At 48.7% G+C, this 18748-nt stretch overlaps 1 protein-coding gene and 1 long non-coding RNA gene across 2 annotated transcripts in view; one reads left to right on the top strand and one right to left on the bottom strand.

The window, feature by feature from the left end:
- LOC310851267 overlaps positions 1-8264 on the bottom strand; it is a 72824-nt gene extending 64560 nt beyond the window's left edge. Inside the window, exon 1 of the long non-coding RNA XR_014567674.1 lies at positions 8111-8264. This is a non-coding gene — a long non-coding RNA (uncharacterized lncRNA). The remainder of the gene's footprint in view (positions 1-8110) is intronic.
- The window catches only part of GFRA2 (GDNF family receptor alpha 2), an 87409-nt gene that overhangs the window by 23747 nt on the left and 44914 nt on the right, over positions 1-18748 (top strand). Inside the window, exons 3-4 of the mRNA XM_083753324.1 lie at positions 645-728; positions 17988-18336. Coding sequence (XP_083609450.1) covers positions 645-728; positions 17988-18336 — 433 coding nt within the window. The remainder of the gene's footprint in view (positions 1-644; positions 729-17987; positions 18337-18748) is intronic.

Below are 18748 nucleotides of genomic sequence, written 5' to 3' on the forward strand. Positions count from 1 at the left end.
GCCTTTGCCTCTTTCATGCTTGCAACAACCCTGGGAGGCTGTCAGTTCTGTTTCATAGGTCAGATATCAAGAAAAAGGGGGCAAGAGAGCTTTATCTGGAGAAAAGTGTTTGTGAGCTGAATCCGATTTCACAGATCAGCTAAGGTCAACCCATGATAGCTGCTGAGCCACATCACCCTCTTATCCAATCAGTGGAGGTGGTGCTGTTATAGGTGCCATGCAATACCCATTCCACATTTGCAAGAAGTTGATATTTTAGTGTGGCGGAACCTACACTCTGGAACTCCCTGCCTATTGACATCAGACAGGTGTCTTCACTGTCCTCTTTTTGGTGCCTGTTAAAAACTTCCTTGTTTAGACAAATCTGCCCAGATCTTTAGAAAGTTGGTGTGAGTTTTAATCTGTGCTTAGTCTATTGTCATTTTAAATTCTCCAAAGCCTTAAATTGTTGTTGTTAATTTTTCTGATTAACAATGCTATTGATTCAGGTTTTTGGTCAACTGCTTTGAGTTTGTTTTCACAAGAAAGAAATTGCAGATTAACAGGGATCCAGGGATCTGTGGCTCTCTGCCCCCACCCTGTGCAAAAGCAAAAGGACATTATGAGTTTCTAAGAGTCTCCCTTTCTCCTCCTTCTCATTCCAGGAGAAGAGTTTTATGAAGCTTCCCCCTACGAACCAGTCACCTCTCGTCTCACTGATATATTCAGACTCGCTTCAATTGTCTCAGGTAAGAGAGGCCAAGGGAAAAGGGCTTCCTGGCCATTTCCGTTTGCTGTTTTCTATCCAGGAGAACCAACATCTTCTTGCTCCTCTCTCGTGGGAGTTCAGGGCTGTCTGTGTATGTACACATGGCACTTTAAAGCGGATCTGGTTCATCCCATCAGGGCCAGCCCTACAATGAGGCAGAATGAAGCAGCTGCCTCACGCGGCATATGCTGAGGTGGGGCAGGGAGTGAACAGAGCTTTGATTGCCACATGACCTGCCCTGTAGCCCCTAGGCTAGCCTTTTGCCCTTGAGGGTAGCCGTTTCACCAGTATTAAAGTAGGATTCAACTACCAGTCCAGTTGGCTTCAGGACGGGCCTTGGAGGAGGGCGCCATCTTGTTTTTTGCCTCAGGCAGCAAAATGTCTTTTCCTTAGCTACTGTTTTGTGCATGTCTGGTATATTGGAAACTGGTATCTTGAAAATGATTTAGAAATTGGCTGGGTGACCAGTGGGCCTCGAGTTTCCAGAACTTAGGGCAGGTGGGGAGACCCACGGGCATTGCAAAGGCACCCCATCCTGAGAAACATAGAGATGTTCAACGGAGAGTGTTGTGTGCGAGCAAATGCTCACAAGAGAAATTGGATGTGTGCAACTTTTGAATATGCTGTGTGCCTGAGACAGAGCAGAGCTCCTTTTCCTCTCCTCCTTCTACCCCTGGCAGCTCCAGAGTTTTCCTGGCCCCGGAGCACCACTGGGCAGTCAGACAGACGCTCTCACACCCGGCTCGATTTGGGTCGCAGGGGGTGGACAGCGGTTCCCCCAGTTGACGCGCTGCACCCCCAACGCTACGCCACTGCGGGGGCGTAGGGGGACTTGTCTCCTAGTGGAGTGGTGAAATCCACCCTCCTTCTCTCACCAGGTGCATTTAAATCCTACTCACTCCAGGCATTGATGGAGACAGTCTTTCCTTTGATCGTCCTGTCATGATACTAAGTAGCCTGGGTAAATACAGAAGCTGTTTTTAATTATGATATGTGGAATGTTTAGAGCACATTTGACATGGAAACAGAATATCCAGATACGGCAGCAATAAAGGCATGTAAATATTTCAGAGAAGAATAACCTCAAATAAAGTCCCAGTAGCCAGCCTGACCAGTTGCCAGGGGTAATGGGAATTGTAGTCCCACAGCATCCTTGTGGGTTGATTCTGCTTTTGGTGACAATGTTGCAGTGCTGTTTATCCCTTTTTTTGTTGCCAAATTATTTTATTAATGCTTCTGCTAGTTGCATGCTTTAAATTTGGGCGATGCTGTGGACATTTTGGCTGAACAGTAGCAGATAAATGCTTCAAAGCAATAAATAAATGCTGAACTTGATTCTGTAAACGAGGTTGCAAAGATTATGAGCTGACGACAGCTGATGGCAACCCAGAGAGGCAGAATAATAAATATAGCCAATGACTAATACTTGATCTTAGAGGGAAAGTCAGTTTCCATCGTCACGTGGGTGCATGCTCATGGCATTTTAATGTCATAAGAACATAAGAAGAGCCTGCTAGATCAGGCCGGGGGCCTATCTAGTCCAGCATCCTGCTTTCAAAGTGACCAACTAGATCCCCTGTGAGAAACCCGCAAGCAGAATTCAAGAACGAGAGCCCTCTCCCCTCTTGTGGCTTCCCGTGACTGATATTCAGAAGTATTGCTGCCTCTGTCTGTGGAGGCAAAGCAGAGTCATCATGGCTTGGTAGCCATCGAAAGCCCTCTTCTCAATGCATTTGGCCAATCCTCTTCTAAAGCCATCCAAGTTGGTGGCCATTCCTGACTCCTGTGGAACTGGGTTCCATAGTTTAACTCAGGGGTCCCCAAACTAAGACCCGTGGGCTGGATAAGGCCCAAGAGACTTGTTTTTCCAGCCCGCGGCGACCCCCGCTGCCTGCTGCCACCGCCCGCTTTTACCGGCGCTGCGCTGCACCGCTGCCCACTTTCGGGTCGGAGGAGCACCGGAAATAGCTTGTGAGCATGTGCATGTGTTATTTGCGCATGCACAAGCGTTTATTTCTGGTGCACATCTGAGTCGGAGGAGGCCCGTGCACATGTGCACAAGCTATTTCTGGTGCTCCTCCGACCCAGAAGTGTGCCAGAAACAGCGTGTGCACACGCGTTTGGGCATGCGCTCCCCTGCGCGATCGGTTTGCTGACCCCTGGTTTTACTGCACGGTGCATGAAGAACTTTATTTTATCTGTTCTGAATCTTCCAGCAATCAGCTTCACTGGGTGACCTTGAGTTCTAGTGTGATGTAGTGGTTAAGAGTGGTAGACTCGTAATCTGGTGAACTGGGTTCGCTTCCCCGCTCCTCCACCTGCAGCTGCTGGGTGACCTTGGGCTAGTCACACTTCTCTGAAGTCTCTCAGCCCCACTCACCTCACAGAGTGTTTGTAGTGGGGGAGGAAGGGAAAGGAGAATGTTAGCCTCTTTGAGACTCCTTCGGGTAGTGATAAAGCGGGATATCAAATCCAGACTCTTCTTCTTATGAGAGAGGGAGACAAAAAATTTCCCTGCCCACCATGCCCACCATGCCCACCATGCCCTCCATGCCATGTATAACTGTATGCATGTCCAAGCAGACCTTTGGGAAATTCATTCAAGAAAGCTGTGGCTCAGGAGGGCAGCCATGCAGCCCCATTGATTGCCCTGTGGTTTGTGTGGGCTCTTTCCTCTTTCCTGGAGCTGCTGGGTTTGGGGGCAGCCAAGGAACCCGCTGTGTGCGTGTGTTGTGCTGGGCAGTGAGAACTGGATGTGCTCAGACAATGCCCCATACACAGAGTTGCCCCGAAGGGCTCCCGGGCTGCTTTGGTCCTCCCCTCCCCTCCTAATTCTGTGGGCAGGAAATATGAATTGACATTCAGAAGGAAATCTGCAAAACTCCCTTCCAAGAAATGCAGCGCTTAGATTCCAGTCGACAATACTTTTCTTTTTTTCCGCTCTGAAGCAAATCCCCATCAATAAACTATTTAGCTGGTGGAAAATAAGGAATGGGCCGTGTTTGGCATCAAGAAGCATTAGCGCTTGGATGTATTTATTCTGGATCTCATCGCCGAAAATATTTTCAGGAAGCGTGTATGCGTGTGGGTGGGGGGCGGGGGCTGAGAGTTGGGGGGCGGTTGTCTTTGCACAAGGAAAGAAGAAGCTAAACGTTGGGTAGCGTCGCTTTTCCAGCTGCACGGGGATGTAAAACGATTACCCTCAGGTTGGATCCAAAGGCAGATGTGGAAAACATGCTATTTAAATTTCAAAACCTCCCACCTCCTCGCCCGGCGGCTGTCAAACCTGCTAAGTCTCACCACAAAGCAGGTTAGCAATGGAGCTCAGCTTTTCAAAGCTTTCTTTTTGCAAAACCAAGGAGCCCCTTGGGACATGCTGGGGATGGCAGCTGGACAGGCAGGTTGGAAGCTGGGATGGCTCCAGATGCTGTCCCTGTGGGGGGGGGCATGGCATGTTCTATAGGCAGGGACACAAGGCCGCCTTACTTGCTGAGCATAGGCTAAGTGCCTGGGAGCCCAGGAATGACTGCAGCATCATCTGCAAAGCATGGGATGTCAAAGCATCCGAAATTTATTTACTGTATTTTTTGCTCTATAAGACTCACTTTTCCCCTCCTAAAAAGTAAGGGGAAATGTGTGTGCATGGAGTGAATGCAGGCTGCGCAGCTATCCCAGAAGCCAGAACAGCAAGAGGGATTGCTGCTTTCACTGCGCAGCGATTCCTCTTGCTGTTCTGGCTTCTGAGATTCAGAATATTTTTTTTCTTGTTTCCCTCCTCCAAAAACTAGATGCGTCTTGTGGTCTGGTGCGTCTTATAGAGCGAGAAACACGGTATATCCTGCCTTTTCCCCAGACCAAGGCTCAAGACCATGGGTAGGCAAACTAAGGCCTGGGGGCCGGATCCGGCCAAATCGCCTTCTAAATCCGGCCCATGGACGGTCTGGGAATCAGCGTGTTTTTACACGAGTAGAATGTGCCCTAATAATAATAATAATAATAGTAATAATAATTTATTATTTATACCCCACCCATCTGGCTGAGTTTCCCCAGCCACTCTGGGCGGCTCCCAGTCGAGTGTTAAAAACAAAACAGCATTAAATATTAAAAACTTCCCTAAACAGGGCAGCCTTCAGATGTCTTTTAAAGATAGGATAGCTGCTTATTTCCTTCCATTTGAAGAGAGGGCGTTCCACAGGGCAGGCACCACCACTGAGAAGGCCCTCTGCCTGGTTCCCTGTAACTTGGCTTCTTGCAGTGAGGGAACCGCCAGAAGGCCCTCAGCACTGGATCTCAGTGTCCGGGCTGGGTTATTTGTGGGGCCTGCCTGGTGTTTTTACATGAGTAGATTGTGTCCTTTTATTTAAAATGCATCTCTGGGATATTTGTGGGGCATAGGAATTCGTTCATACCCCCCCCCCAAAAAAAATAGTACGGCCCACCACAAGGTCTGAGGGACAGTGGACTGGCCCCCTGCTGAAAAAGTTTGCTGACCCCTGCTCAAGACAGCTCCCAGATTGAAATACAAAAACACAGGTAAAACAGAAGAAGCTAAGAACATAGAAAGGATAATCATCAAAAAACAACAACAATTAAACAGTAAAAGAATTAAAACAATATTTAAAAATCTATTAAAGGTATAAAAGCTTCATAGTACCATCCCTTTCCTTTAAAAAAGGAAAGGCACAGGTTCGATCCCCATATGGTACAGCTACATATTCCTGCTTTTAAGGGGTTTTGACTAGATCATCCTCAGGGTCCCTTCCCGTGCTACAATTCTATGCTTCTATGCCTTTTGGAATAGAAAGGTCTTTCTTCACCTGCTGGCAAAGGGACAACAAGGAGGGAGAAAGTCTAGCTGCTCTAGGGAGGGAGTTCCAAATTGTATCAGCCTTTCCTTCTCTGCTGTCACAAGCACAGAGCTTTTTCGAGTGGTGAATGGCCTTCTGTCGTCTAGCTAATCAGGTCAGCCCCCGCTGAGTTGCGTGCCAAGGCACTGTGACCCCATCACCCCTAATATAGTAAAAATAAACAGGCAGACAAAGAATGTAAAGGTAAAGGTAAAGGGACCCCTGACAGTTAAGTCCAGTCGTGGCCGACTCTGGGGTTGCGGCGCTCATCTTGCTTTATTGACCGAGGGAGCCGGTGTACAGCTTCCGGGTCATGTGGCCAGCATGACTAAGCCGCTTCTGGCGAACCAGAGCAGCGCACGAAAGTGCCGTTTACCTTCCCACCGGAGCAGTACCTATTTATCTACTTGCACTTTGATGTGCTTTCGAACTGCTAGGTTGGCAGGAGCAGGGACCGAGCAATGGAAGCTCACACCGTCGTGGGGATTCGAACTGCCAACCTTCTGATCGGCAAGTTCTAGGCTCTGTGGTTTAACCCACAGCGCCACCCGCGTCAAATAGGCCACAATTTTATTGATTACAGATGTGAAAGATGTGGCATAGGCACTGGGTATATCTTTTCGCACTCCAGTCCTTCTGCTTGGAGTGTTCCCAGTCCTATGACCTTCATCAAATAGGGGTACCCCCAGAGAGGTCCCCATCAGGGCGTGCTCTGGCCCTAGCACCTACCTGGGTACCTGGACAGATGCGACTCCTCGCAGATCCCATTAAGGGGATATCATTTTCCATGAAGGGGCAGGCAGAGGCTACAACCGAGACTAAGGCCCACTAGTCCAGAGTCTTGTACCTGGGTCCTGTTTTGGAGTCTCCCAGAATGGTCATCTGGTCAGCCACCGTGAGATGCTGGACCAGATTGGCAGGAACTCCTTAGGTTCTGAACTTTATTTGTCCCAAGTGTTTTCTGGCGAGCCCTGGAGATGCAGGAGGCCAAAGGGAGAACATGCCTTTCCTTTTTGAGTGTGGAATAAAGGATTTTGGGTATTCAAGGCCTTTTGGGGCAGGAGAGGCAGCAGATGTCTCTTTGGCCCCCGAGAACAAATGGGGTCAGCGATGCTCAGCTCCCCCTCCGAAAGGCCCGGCTCCAGCCTCCCTTTCTTCTTCTTCATGAAAGTTTAATGCTTGTACTTCATTAATGATCTCCCCAGAAAGCAAGACTCCTGCAAGCCCTGGATCTATTAAAATGCATCCAGGTCCCTGCCGGTCTCAGGCAGGGCAAGATCAGGGGGGACTCGGGAGGATTAGCCAATCAAGCCTGCTTTACATAGATCCCTGCACTGATGCTCTTGGAAAAGGGCAGCTTGGATTCAGGCTTGAAAGGAGGAGGAGGGGAGATGCGTTCCCTCTGTTCCTTTCTCCTGTGCCAGGTTAAGGATAGGGAGATGGGGAGGGGGTGTGTGGCCCAGGGTTGGCCCAAGACATTTCAGCACCTGAGGCAAACCAACAAACGGTGTCCCTCACCAGGGAAGAAGGAGTAAAGTTCCACATCAGGAACAAGGGGGGGTGGTTGTGGGAATGTTCAGGGATGCAGGAGAGGATATATTGTTTGATTATAGCCTTTCCAACTTGTGTAAACAAGTTCACAATTTAGCAGAGTAACATTCCCCTTTTTAAACTCGCAGCGGATGCGTTTGCTCAGGCTCGCTAAAGCCTCTATAATAACTGTTCTGGTATTTTCCCCTTTTTCCCTCATAAAAGATAAGACATGACATAGTCTTCTATAAAAGTATAAAAAGGTTTACTCACATATCATTCTGTTCACAATCGGGTCCCACAAGGCAGACTTAGCTTAGAAAAGTAACATACACCTAGTAACATACACTTGGAATCGATCTCATAAAAAGACAGTCCCTTTGTCCTCTCTTGGCTGGAAACCAAGAGAGCATCTTTGGCTAAGCAGATGTTGTTTCTTCGATGCATGTAGTCAAAAAGAGAGAGATGGCTACCCTGCCCTGTGCTTTTGTCATTACCTGCACAGGTGAGGCCACACCCACCTCTAGTCACATGCAGAGGAAGTCTGTCCCAGCCCAGAAGGAAACAGGGAGTTTACCTGCTGGCTGGACAGACATTCCTCCCCATGTATAAACATGTTCACTCTAGGAATGTTGTCTTGACTGCTCTTGTGTTTCACATCCCACAGTGTGGGATAAAGATGTAGCTCGAGAGCAGACCAGTGGATCATTGGGGGTGGGGGCTACCAAGGGGACAACAGATCCAGCCTCCAAGGAGCGTGGGAACGTGTTATGAGAGAAAAACTGCTCCTTTCCCCTTATGGGGTACCCAAGAGCCCATGTAGAATCCTTTTGTAGGTTCTCTATCAGTAGGAGAAAATAACAGAGGCCAAGCAGAGAATATTGAGAAGCAAAGCAGCTAGTAAGCCTGATCTTTTTTAAAGCTGTTGCAACAGGGTGCTCCCCACACACGCAGGAGGGGAGGAGGGACCCCGAGGCATGTGCACAAGGCCTTATATATACATTTTAAATTGCCCACCCTGGAGTCCAAGACCACCCCCAGAAACATCATACATACATCACAGAAGGGGTGTGGCCCAAGACCACCCCCTTAATGCATCAGAGAAGGGGCGAAAATCTGGGTGTGTTGTTTCTTCCTGTCTCCCAGGTTACCTGATTGGATTATCTGGGGGTCCTGACCACTCTTTTGTTATGATAACTACTCAATTCCTGGATCCAGGTCACAGGTCACAGGCTCACACCCTATTCATATCTTAAATGTTCCCTTAAGAGAGGATTTGTGAAAGAGACAATGGGGAGAGTTCCATTTCCTTTGATCTTGCAAAGGAGTACAGTGGTGCCCCGCAAGACAAATGCCTCGCAAGACGGAAAACTCGCTAGACGAAAGAGTTTTCCGTTTTGGAGGTGCTTCGCAAAACAAATTTCCTATGGGCTTGCTTCGCAAGACAAAAATGTCTTGCGAGTTCCTGCGGTTTTCCCCCCTTTCCCCCCCTTTTTCTAAGCTGCTAAGCTGCTTATCCGCTTATCTGCTAAGCTGCTAAAAGCCGCTAAACCGCTAATAGCGCTAATCTGCTAATCCGTCAATGGGCTTGCTTCGCAAGACGAAAAAACCGCTAGACAAAGAGAATCGCGGAATGGATTCTTTTCGTCTTGCGAGGCACCACTGTATTTTTTGGCCATTCTGGGAGAGAGAAAATGGTTTCAGGACTTTTCTGTGGGTATCAGACATGTGGTTTACATTTTTGTATGTGTTTGCTTGGTACATTTATGAACATCTATTATATATACAGTGGACGCTCGGGTTGTCAACTTGATCCATGCGGGATGCACATTCGCAACCCACAGTGTTCGCAACCTGCGCCTGCGTGTCTGTGCACGTGCGGGTTGCGATTTGGCGCTTCTGCGCATGTGCAAAGTGCGATTTAGCGCTTCTGCGCATGTGCGGCCGCCAAAACCCAGAAGTAACCCTTTCCGGTACTTCCGGGTTTGGGCAGTCTGCAACCCCCCCAAAAAACAACCTGAAGTGTCTGTAATCTGAGGTATGGCTATATAAGACATTTATAAAACTCTTATGTGGGTTAGCGCGCCCCCTATGGCGGGGGTATCTTTTTAATTAAGAAAGTTATATACCCCCCCAACTAAAAGCCACTGGGAGGTTTATAGCATAATGAGCAACTTAAAATATGAGAGCTGGGGGGGGGGGGTCATGTGGTACCCAGGATACAAGGCATGGGGCAGAAATTCAGCCTGGGTCACATGTCAATGCAAACCCATCCCAATTTGTGCTTTCCCAAACAATCTATGATTGCCCTTTGAACTTCTCCCAATTTTGCTAGGAGGGTGTACTATTATTATTATTATTATTGAATGGCTAATTGCCTCCTAAACAACCATCTCAGGGCGATGTACAACAAAGACAATTAAGAACAGATGAGAACGCAAAAACAGCAGAAAAACAACAACAACAACAACATCTTGAAGGTCCCAGGCCACCGAGAGGTTAGGCTGGCTTCAACCAGAGCCAGGGCTTTTTCGGCTGTGGCTCCAATCTGGTGGAACGCTCTGTCACATGAGACTAGGGCCCTGCGGGACTTGACATCCTTCCACAGGGCCTGCAAGACGGAGCTGTTCTGCCAGGCCTTTGGTCGGGGTTCAGTCTGATTCCCTCTCCCCTTTCATAAGAACTTGCATGAAAGTGGCCTCTCCATTTTTCTCACAGGCCCATATAAGTTCAGCACAAACAGTTGGGCCTGGTGAGCATTTAAGGTCCCCAACCCTAATCTGAGGGTTGCCATCCGATTGGATTTTATTCTGATCCTGATCTGATTCGAGGATGTATTTTAATTGATTGTTTGACTTTGTGTTAATGTATTATACATTTGATGTTAGCCGCTCCGAGCCCGGCTTTGGCTGGGGAGGGTGGGATATAAATAAAATTTATTATTATTTATTATTATAACAAGCACACCAGTGGCAGCAGCAGCGAGAGATACATTCTCACATCGCCTTGCCTCACGGGTGGGCTGGCGCTGGTGTGACTTGCCACGTTCTCCCTCTTGCAACATTTGGCAGAAGAGTCTGCCAATTCAGGCCAATGGGGACCCATCTAATCCTGCACCCTCTTCTTACAGTGGCCAACCAGATGGCCCAAAGGGAAACCTACAAGCAGGATTGGTTTCCAGGCATAGCTGCCTCTAACTGTGGAGACAGAGCAGAGCCTTTGTGGCTAGGAGCCACCAATAGCCCTCTCCTCCATGAATTTGCCTAATCCTCTATTAAAGCCATCCCAATTAGTGGCCACCACTGCCTCTTGTGGAAGGGAGTTCCACAGTTTAACTATACGCTGCATGGAGAAGGAGACTTTAGTGTTGAGACTTTAGGAGCTCTGCATCCCGCAGCCATAGAGGGCTGGTGGCAGGGCCAGGATCAGCTTCAGCAAAAGGAACCGAAACGTTACTCCCCTCGCAGAGAAAGCTGGTTTGAATCAAGAGCAGATGGCGGATGAGGACAGGCTTGAGTTCAAGGCAGGCACGTGGGAGGGGCGCCCCTCTCACTTGCGTGTCGTCTCATGCTTTCCCTGGTCTGACTTTAATTTTATGCTGTATTAGAACTTGGCACCTGACACATGTTAACTCTATCATGAAGTATCCAAACAAACCCCTGTGTTGCAAAGAGAACGTCAACAATGTCTAGGCAACACAATGACCATATACATACATAATAGACAATCTTTATAGAATTCCTTCAAACCATAAAGAGTGGGTGGATATAGAATGCTTCAAAAACCCATCTTATTTCGAATGAATGTATGTAAATGAAAATATCAAATGCTGTGGAACAGTTCTCATGTAATAATGTGGTCATTTGAAATAAGATGGGTTTATGAAGCATTCTATATCCACCCACCACGCTGACAAAGGGTTCTGCGAAACAGTAGTCAATGTCCGGAATTACTGTTCAGTGTTGGACATCATATTTGTTGAATACACAAAGCTTCACAGCTTGTCTTTCATCATACAAAGCTTGGTACCTCGCTTCATTTAAAGATTTTCAGAGACTTTGAGACTGAAGATTTCATTTTGAACTCTTTATGGTTTGAAGGAATTCTATAAAGATTGTCTATTACGTATGTATATGGTCATCGTGTTGCCTGAACTCTATCAGGAAAGCAGCTAACTGGCTCTGTGCAGTAAAGGGAACTGGCTATTGCAGGAGAAGGGAACTGGGGCACCAGCACTTCCCAGTAAGCTCTCTTCCCATTAGGCTCACTGGCTTAGGGTGGGGAGGGCCCAGGCACCATAATAAGACTGGCATGGAATGACTAATGATGAATGTGAATGGAAGCAAGAAGAACTACCGATGAAAGAAGAATGAAGGATGAAGGGACTATGCAGAATTAGATAAATTAACAGGAAGGATTCGAAACTTGCGGGATCAGAGACTCTTAGAAGACTGGAGTAAATATATGAACTATTTGAAAAGTAATTGTGATGAACAGATTACGCTAGTAGGACTGCAAGAAGTTTTGTAAGGTTATTTGAAATATTGCAAGAAAGAATATGAAGAGAATTATTAGTTGAGGACAATTAAATGTAATACAGAAATTAAGAAATGCAGAATAAGTGATAAAGAACGGAAAATCATCAGAGGTGTTGACGGAAGTCTAAAATATTGTATAAGATGAGAAGTTATGTTGTATGACTGTTGGAACCGATATGTTAAAAAAACCAATAAAAATGTGTGTGTGTGTGTGTGTGTGTGTGTGTGTGTGTGTGTATACACACATATATATGACTAATGATGAATGTGCTCCTACCATAAGAACATATGAAGAGTATCTGCTGGATCAGGCCAGTCGCCCTACTAGCCCAGCCACCTGTTCTCACAGTGGCCAACCAGATGTCCATGAGAAACCTGCATGCAGGAATTGATCACAAGAGCAGCTCTCCTTCCTGTGGAATCCAGCCACTAGGATTAAGAAACATTGCTGCATCCAGCTGTGGAGGCAGAGCAGAGCCACCTTGGCTAACAGCCTTTGATAACCTTTTCCGACATGAATTTGTTTAAACCTCTTTTAAAGCCATCAAGGTTGGTAGCCATGACTGCCTCATGTGGGAGCGAGTTCCATAGTTGAACTTTGTACTGCATGAAGAAGGACTACCATATTTTCCCACGTATAAGACGACCCTTTTTCTGGTTTACAGAGGTAAGGTAAAGGTAAAGGGACCCCTGACCATTAGGTCCAGTCGTGGCCGACTGTGGGGTTGCGGCGCTCATCTCGCTTTACTGGCCAAGGGAGCCGGCGTACAGCTTCCAGGTCATGTGGCCAGCATGACTAAGCCTCTTCTGGCGAACCAGAGCAGCACACGGAAACGCTGTTTACCTACCTGCTGGAGTGGTACCTATTTATCTACTTGCACTTTTGACGTGCTTTCAAACTGCTAGGTTGGCAGAAGCAGGGACTGAGCAACAGGAGCTCACCCCGTCGCGGGGATTCGAACCGCCGACCTAGGCTCTGTGGTTTAACCCACAGCGCTACCTGCGTCTCTCGGTTTACAGTGGTACCTCGGGTTAAGTACTTAATTCGTTCCGGAGGTCTGTTCTTAATCTGAAACTGTTCTTAACCTGAAGCACCACTTTAGCTAATGGGGCCTCCTGCTGCTTCTGCGCCGCCAGAGCATAATTTCTGTTCTCATCCTGAAGCAAAGTTCTTAACCTGAGGTACTATTTCTGGGTTAGCGGAGTCTGTAACCTGAAGTGTATGTAACCCGAGGTACCACTGTATTTTTTGGGGTAATAAATTGAGGGTCGTCTTATACACAGGTTAATATGCTAAGTAAGCGAGGGCTGGTGCTGCGGCCGTAGCAGGGAAATGTCGGAGAGGAGGCTGCTTACCCGCTCTCCCTGGCTTAGGAAGAGAATTTGGTGAGTGCCAGTATGCGGTGTATTACGGCACCAGTTCCATCAGCCAGAGCGGGTGATCATGGAAAAGCCGCTCAACAGCTCAGCGAACTTACAAAAGAAGCTTGAGGGCTCTTATACATGGAAAAATACAGTATTTTTTACCTGTCCTGTTCCTTTTCGCCAGATGCCTGCGAATTCTAGTTTTATGAGAGAGGGAGAAAAATGTTTCTGTATTTACTTTCTCCATCCCAGGCATCATTTTATACACTTCTGTCAAGTCACCTCTTCCTTGCCTTTTCTCCAAACTGAAATTCCCCCAAAGCCGCAACTTTTCATTACAGGGGAGTCACTCTGGCCCCTTGACCATCCTGGTTGCCAAAGGCAATGAAGCTGCTTTGAAGACTCAGGCCAGCTTGTGGCAGACTGAATCAACTTCCCCAATGAACATCTGAAAAGGATCTCTGAGGTCAGAGATCTGTGCGCTGGAGTTTGTGTGAGGCTGTTGCTCAGGGAGGCCTCTTGCCTCAAGCCGGCTTGCTGGTCACCCCCGGAGGCAGCACATGCTGGGGCGGGGAGCCAGGATGGGTGCATGCTGTCTCTGAACGTAGCTGTGGATCTCTTGTTGTTGATGTGTGGCCAGAGGAATGGCGCGTTCCCAAAACTTGCTTGCACAACTCTCATTCAGATTATGTGCATCACTGACCTTTGGTGGAAAATGAGCAGGTTATGGGAAGAGAAATCCAGTCTACAACCTGTTGCTCCAACACCTTGATCCTTTTAGTTGCCTTTTTCTGATGCTTTCCCCCCAAACCACAAGTCCAGCCTGTTAACCAGATCACCTCTTTCTATCTGCTTCTTGACAAAGAACTCCAAGAGGTTCTAATAGGTCCATGTGGTATGAATGACATGATGGCTGAGGTTCTGGGTGGCTATGGAGCAGACTCACGGCACTGGAGAGCCAGTGTGGTGTAGTGGTTAATAGTGGTGGACTGGTAATCTGTTGAACCGGGTTCGATTCGCCGCTCCTCCGCATGCAGCTGCTGGGTGACCTTGGGCCAGTCACACTTCTCTGAAGTCTCTCAGCCCCACTCACCTCACAGAGTGTTTGTTGTGGGGGAGGAAGGGAAAGGAGAATGTTAGCCGCTTTGAGACTCCTTCGGGTAGTGATAAAGCAGGATATCAAATCCAAACTCTTCTTGGGGGGGGGGGAATGCTTCTTTCAGACAGAAATCCCAGCTTTCATTTTTCCTTGCAACCTCCTCTGTTTATGCCAATATTTGGGGATGCAGGGCAGATGCTGAGAATCCAACTGCAGTTGGCAGGAGAGGATTTTCCACTTTGGGGGGGGGGTCATATTTCTCCACAATAGAACACATACATGACCCAGCCCAGCTCGGTGCTGCAGGGTTAATGGCAGCTTCAGACGTGCCTTGTTCCTTTCTTCTGGTGCTTCTGGTGGAGCAAGGCAGTCCACTGGGTGCATGTGGGGTCTCCCTGCTGCCCACCTCTGTCCAATTTCAGCTGCAGTTTCCAGGAAAACCCTTGAGAAAATGAGCAAAGGAGGCTCTCCAGGGATGACTGCGAGCTGGAAGAGGTCTTCATTAGGCTCTGCCGCATTTTCTGCTTTTGTCCAGTTCTGCAATTTCAATTGTGATTTCCCCCCTTTCCTTTTAAAAAGTCGATGCTCTGTTATTCTTGTTGTATCCTGGCCTGCGGGACGCTGGCCTGCGGGACATGGGTGGCGCTGTGGGTTAAACCACAGAGCCTAGGACTTGCTGATCAGAAGGTCGGCCATTCGAATCCCCGTGACGAGATGAGCTCCTATTGCTCAGTCCCTGCTCCTGCCAACCTAGCAGGTTGAAAGCACACCAGTGCAAGTAGATCATAGAATCATAGAATCATAGAGTTGGAAGAGACCACAAGGGCCATCGAGTCCAACCCCCTGCCAAGCTGGAAACAAGATAAATAGGTACCGCTCCGGCAGGAAGGTAAACGATGTTTCTGTGCTGGCCACATGACCCGGAAGCTGTATGCCGGCTCCCTCGGCCAATAAAGCAAGATGAGTGCCGCAACCCCAGAGTCGGCCACGCCTGGACCTAATGGTCAGGGGTCCCTTTACCTTTATGCTGGCCTGCAGGTCTCACTGATGGGCATCCTAAAAAATCTTTTGACTAAACAGTTTAGGGCTCCAGAATGCTCTGCTGGTGTCAGCCCTTGAGGGTCTCAGTGTTTCCCAAAGTGGGCAAGGGGTGCTAAGAGGCAAGGGAGTGGTGGGGTGGCAGAGGTGTAAATGACTATCAGACTTTGAATAGCTGGTCTCGCTGGATCAGTTTTGTTGAATCAATTAAATGAAATACTTTTAATTGGCTTTTGAATAACTGCAATTAATTGTTACTATTTTGAATTTTATTGTGCTATTACCTTCCTTTACGGGTTGTGCAAAGTGGGTCAGTGCTTCTGTGGTTTGGTGAGAGGGAACAGCTGGATGGAGGGGAAGGAAAGGGATGGGGGAGGGCAAGCCCCACAACGATGCTTCTGTGCCAGTCCCTTCTCTCTCGCTTGATTGCCCCTTCTGGGCATTTTAGAGGTACCCATGCCAAATCTCCCAGGGGCACATCCTTCAAATTGGATCAGAGATGCATGTAATCTTGGACCCAGATGCCATGCTTGGGAGTTCTCCTTCTCAAATGGCTGCAACCTGCTGTTCCCAGAGCATAGATAAGAATCCCACCTGCTGCAAAAGGACCCCAGAGAGCAGCTAGAGGAGGGGTGGATGTCTCTCTCGCATGCCCCAAAGCACCAGGGCCACAGATCACCCAAAGTGCACATTATAAAGGACCCTTCTGGAAGCGCCCAGAGAATCCTGTGGTGCATGATGGGAGATCTAGGACAGATTTAAAAAAGGTCTTTGTCAGACAGTCCATAGGTAAACTATGAAACTCCTTGCCACTGTTGGAAGTGATGGCCACCAACTTGCATGGCTTTAAAAGAGGATTAGACCGATTCATAAAGGAGAGGGCTACTGGGGGCTCCTACCGCCTTCTGTCGGGACGCGGATGGCGCTTGCCAATCAGAAGGTCGGCGGTTCAAATCCCCGTGACAGGGTGAGCTCCCATTGCTCTGTCCCTGCTCCTGCCAACCTAGCAGTTCAAAAGCACGTCAAAGTGCAAGTAGATCAATAGGTACCACTCTGACGGGAAGGTAAACAGTGTTTCTGTGCCCTGCTCTGGTTCGCCAGAAGCGGCTTAGTCATGCTGGGCACATGACCCAGAAGCTGTATGCTGGCTTCCTCAGCCAATAAAGCGAGATGAGCGCCGCAATCCCAGCGTCGGCCACGACTGGACCTAATGGTCTTTACCTTTACTGCCTTCTGTCAAGAGCTTGGGTGTAACCTTCGACGCCTCCCTTTCCATGGAGGTGCAGGTTGCAGCCACAGCAAAGGTGGCATTTTTCCATCTCCGCCGTATCAAGCAGTTGGTCCCTTACCTTCCTCGCCCTGATCTGGCGCAGTGGCGTAGCGTGGGTTGTCAGCACCCAGGGCAAGGCAAGTAATTTGCACCCCCTAACCCATGGATTTGCGCCCCCTAACCCTAACCCCCAGATGTTGCGCCCGGTGCGGCCGGCCCCCCCTGCACCCCCCACGCTACACCACTGATCTGGCCACAGTGATCTACGCAACAGTCACCTCCAGGCTTGATTATTGCAACTCACTCTATGCAGGGCTGCCCTTGAAGCTGACCCAAAAACTCCAGCGGGTGCAGAATGCTGCGGTGAGGCTCCTCACGGGGTTCTTGCTGCGGGATCACATTCATCCAGTGATTTACCAACTGCACTGGCTCCCGGTGGAGTACAGGGTCAGGTTCAAGGTGCTGGTTTTGACCTTTAAAGCCCTATGCGGCCTAGGATGCACGTACCTATGGGACTGCCTCTCCTGGTATGCCCTGCGGAGGACCTTAAGGTCCACAAATAACAACACTTGGGAGGTTCCGAGCCGCAAGTTGGTTAGATTGGTCACAATTAGGGCCAGGGCCTTTTCAGCACTGGCCCCAACTTGGTGGAACGCTCTGTCACAAGAGACTAGGGCCCTGCGGGACTTGACATCTTTCCGCAGGGCCTACAAGACAGAGCTGTTCCGCCTGGCCATTGGTTTGGACTCCGCCTGACCCTTATGTTTCCCTCTCCTTATGGTCTTGATCTATTGGCTACTTTTAAAATGAGGCTGCATTTTAAATTGCATTTTAACCTGTATTTTAAATTGCCCCCCCCATTATGTTTTTACTGTGATTTTATTGGTGTTAGCTGCCCTGAGCCTGGCTCTGGCTGGGGAGGGCGGGGTATAGATAAAATTATTATTATTATTATTATTATTATTATTATTATTATTATTATTATTACTACAGTGGTGCCTCGCAAGACGAAATTAATCCGTTCTGTGAGGCTCTTCGTATAGCGGTTTTTTCGTCTTGCGAAGCAAGCCCATTGACAGTTTAGCGGATTAGCGCTATTAGCGGTTTAGCGGCTTTTAGCGGATCCGCTGATAAGCGGCTTATCAGCGGATCAACTGATAAGCGGCTTAGGGCTTAGGAAAAGGGGGGGAAAAGGGGGGGAAACCCGCAGGAACTCGCAAGACATTTTCATCTTGCGAAGCAAGCCCATAGGGAAATTCGTTTTGCGAAGTGCCTCCAAAACGGAAAACCCTTTCGTCTAGCGGGTTTTCCGTCTTGCGAGGCGTTCGTCTTGCGGGGCACCACTGTATTACCCATGATGGCTATGTTGTACCACCACAGTCGAGGGCAGCAATGCTTCTGCATACCTGTTGCTGGAAATCACACAGGGGAGGAAAGGGCTCTTGTGTTTGGCCACAGTGAGAAGGAGGAGTCTGGACTACGTGGGTCCTCGGCCTGAAGCATCGGGCTGTTCTTATGCAAAGTAACCCCTTTTTCTCTTCTTCCGGGACAGGGATGGATTCGACTGCCAACGCCAAAAGCAACCACTGCCTCGACGCGGCCAAAGCCTGCAACCTGAACGACAATTGCAAGCGCCTCCGCTCGAGCTACATCTCCATCTGCAACAAGGAGATCTCCTCCACGGAGCGCTGCAACCGCCGCAAGTGCCACAAAGCCCTGCGCCAGTTCTTTGACCGCGTGCCCCATGAGTACACCTACCGGCTGCTCTTCTGCTCCTGCAGGGACCAGGCATGTGCCGAGCGACGCCGACAGACCATCGTCCCCCATTGCTCCTACGAGGACAAAGAGAAGCCCAACTGCCTGGAGCTTCGCAGCCTGTGCAGGTCGGACCCCCTCTGCCGGTAAGGACTGCCTCACTGTGAAGCCGGGTTTCCCACTGGCAAAGCCCCCGAGGCTCATGAATGGTCTGTGAAATTTGAGTTTTGTTATGAGCAGAGTTTTCAAACATGGGAGAAGATACCTAGGAAGGAAGGGCTTGAGCACTGAAGTTTATTTCCAAAGGAAGGTCACTAAGGAAAACGGGCTCAGCATCCTGGGCTCACCAAGGAAACGTTGTCATTGTGGTCCATTTGTGGCTCTGAGTTTTGGGTGTGTGTGGTTTTTGATGGAGTCTTGAGCATCTCTGGTGATGGATTGCTTTGACGCAGTGATTTGGGTGCATGCTGTGAGTGTTCTTGCGGAAACCATAGCTGTCAACTTTTCCCCCTTTTAAAGTAATAGTAATAGTACCACTCTATTCTGTCTTGGTCCAAC

This window comes from Podarcis gaigeae (genome assembly GCF_964106915.1).
Source record: "Podarcis gaigeae genome assembly, chromosome: 8".
Taxonomy (NCBI): Eukaryota; Metazoa; Chordata; class Lepidosauria; order Squamata; family Lacertidae; genus Podarcis; species Podarcis gaigeae.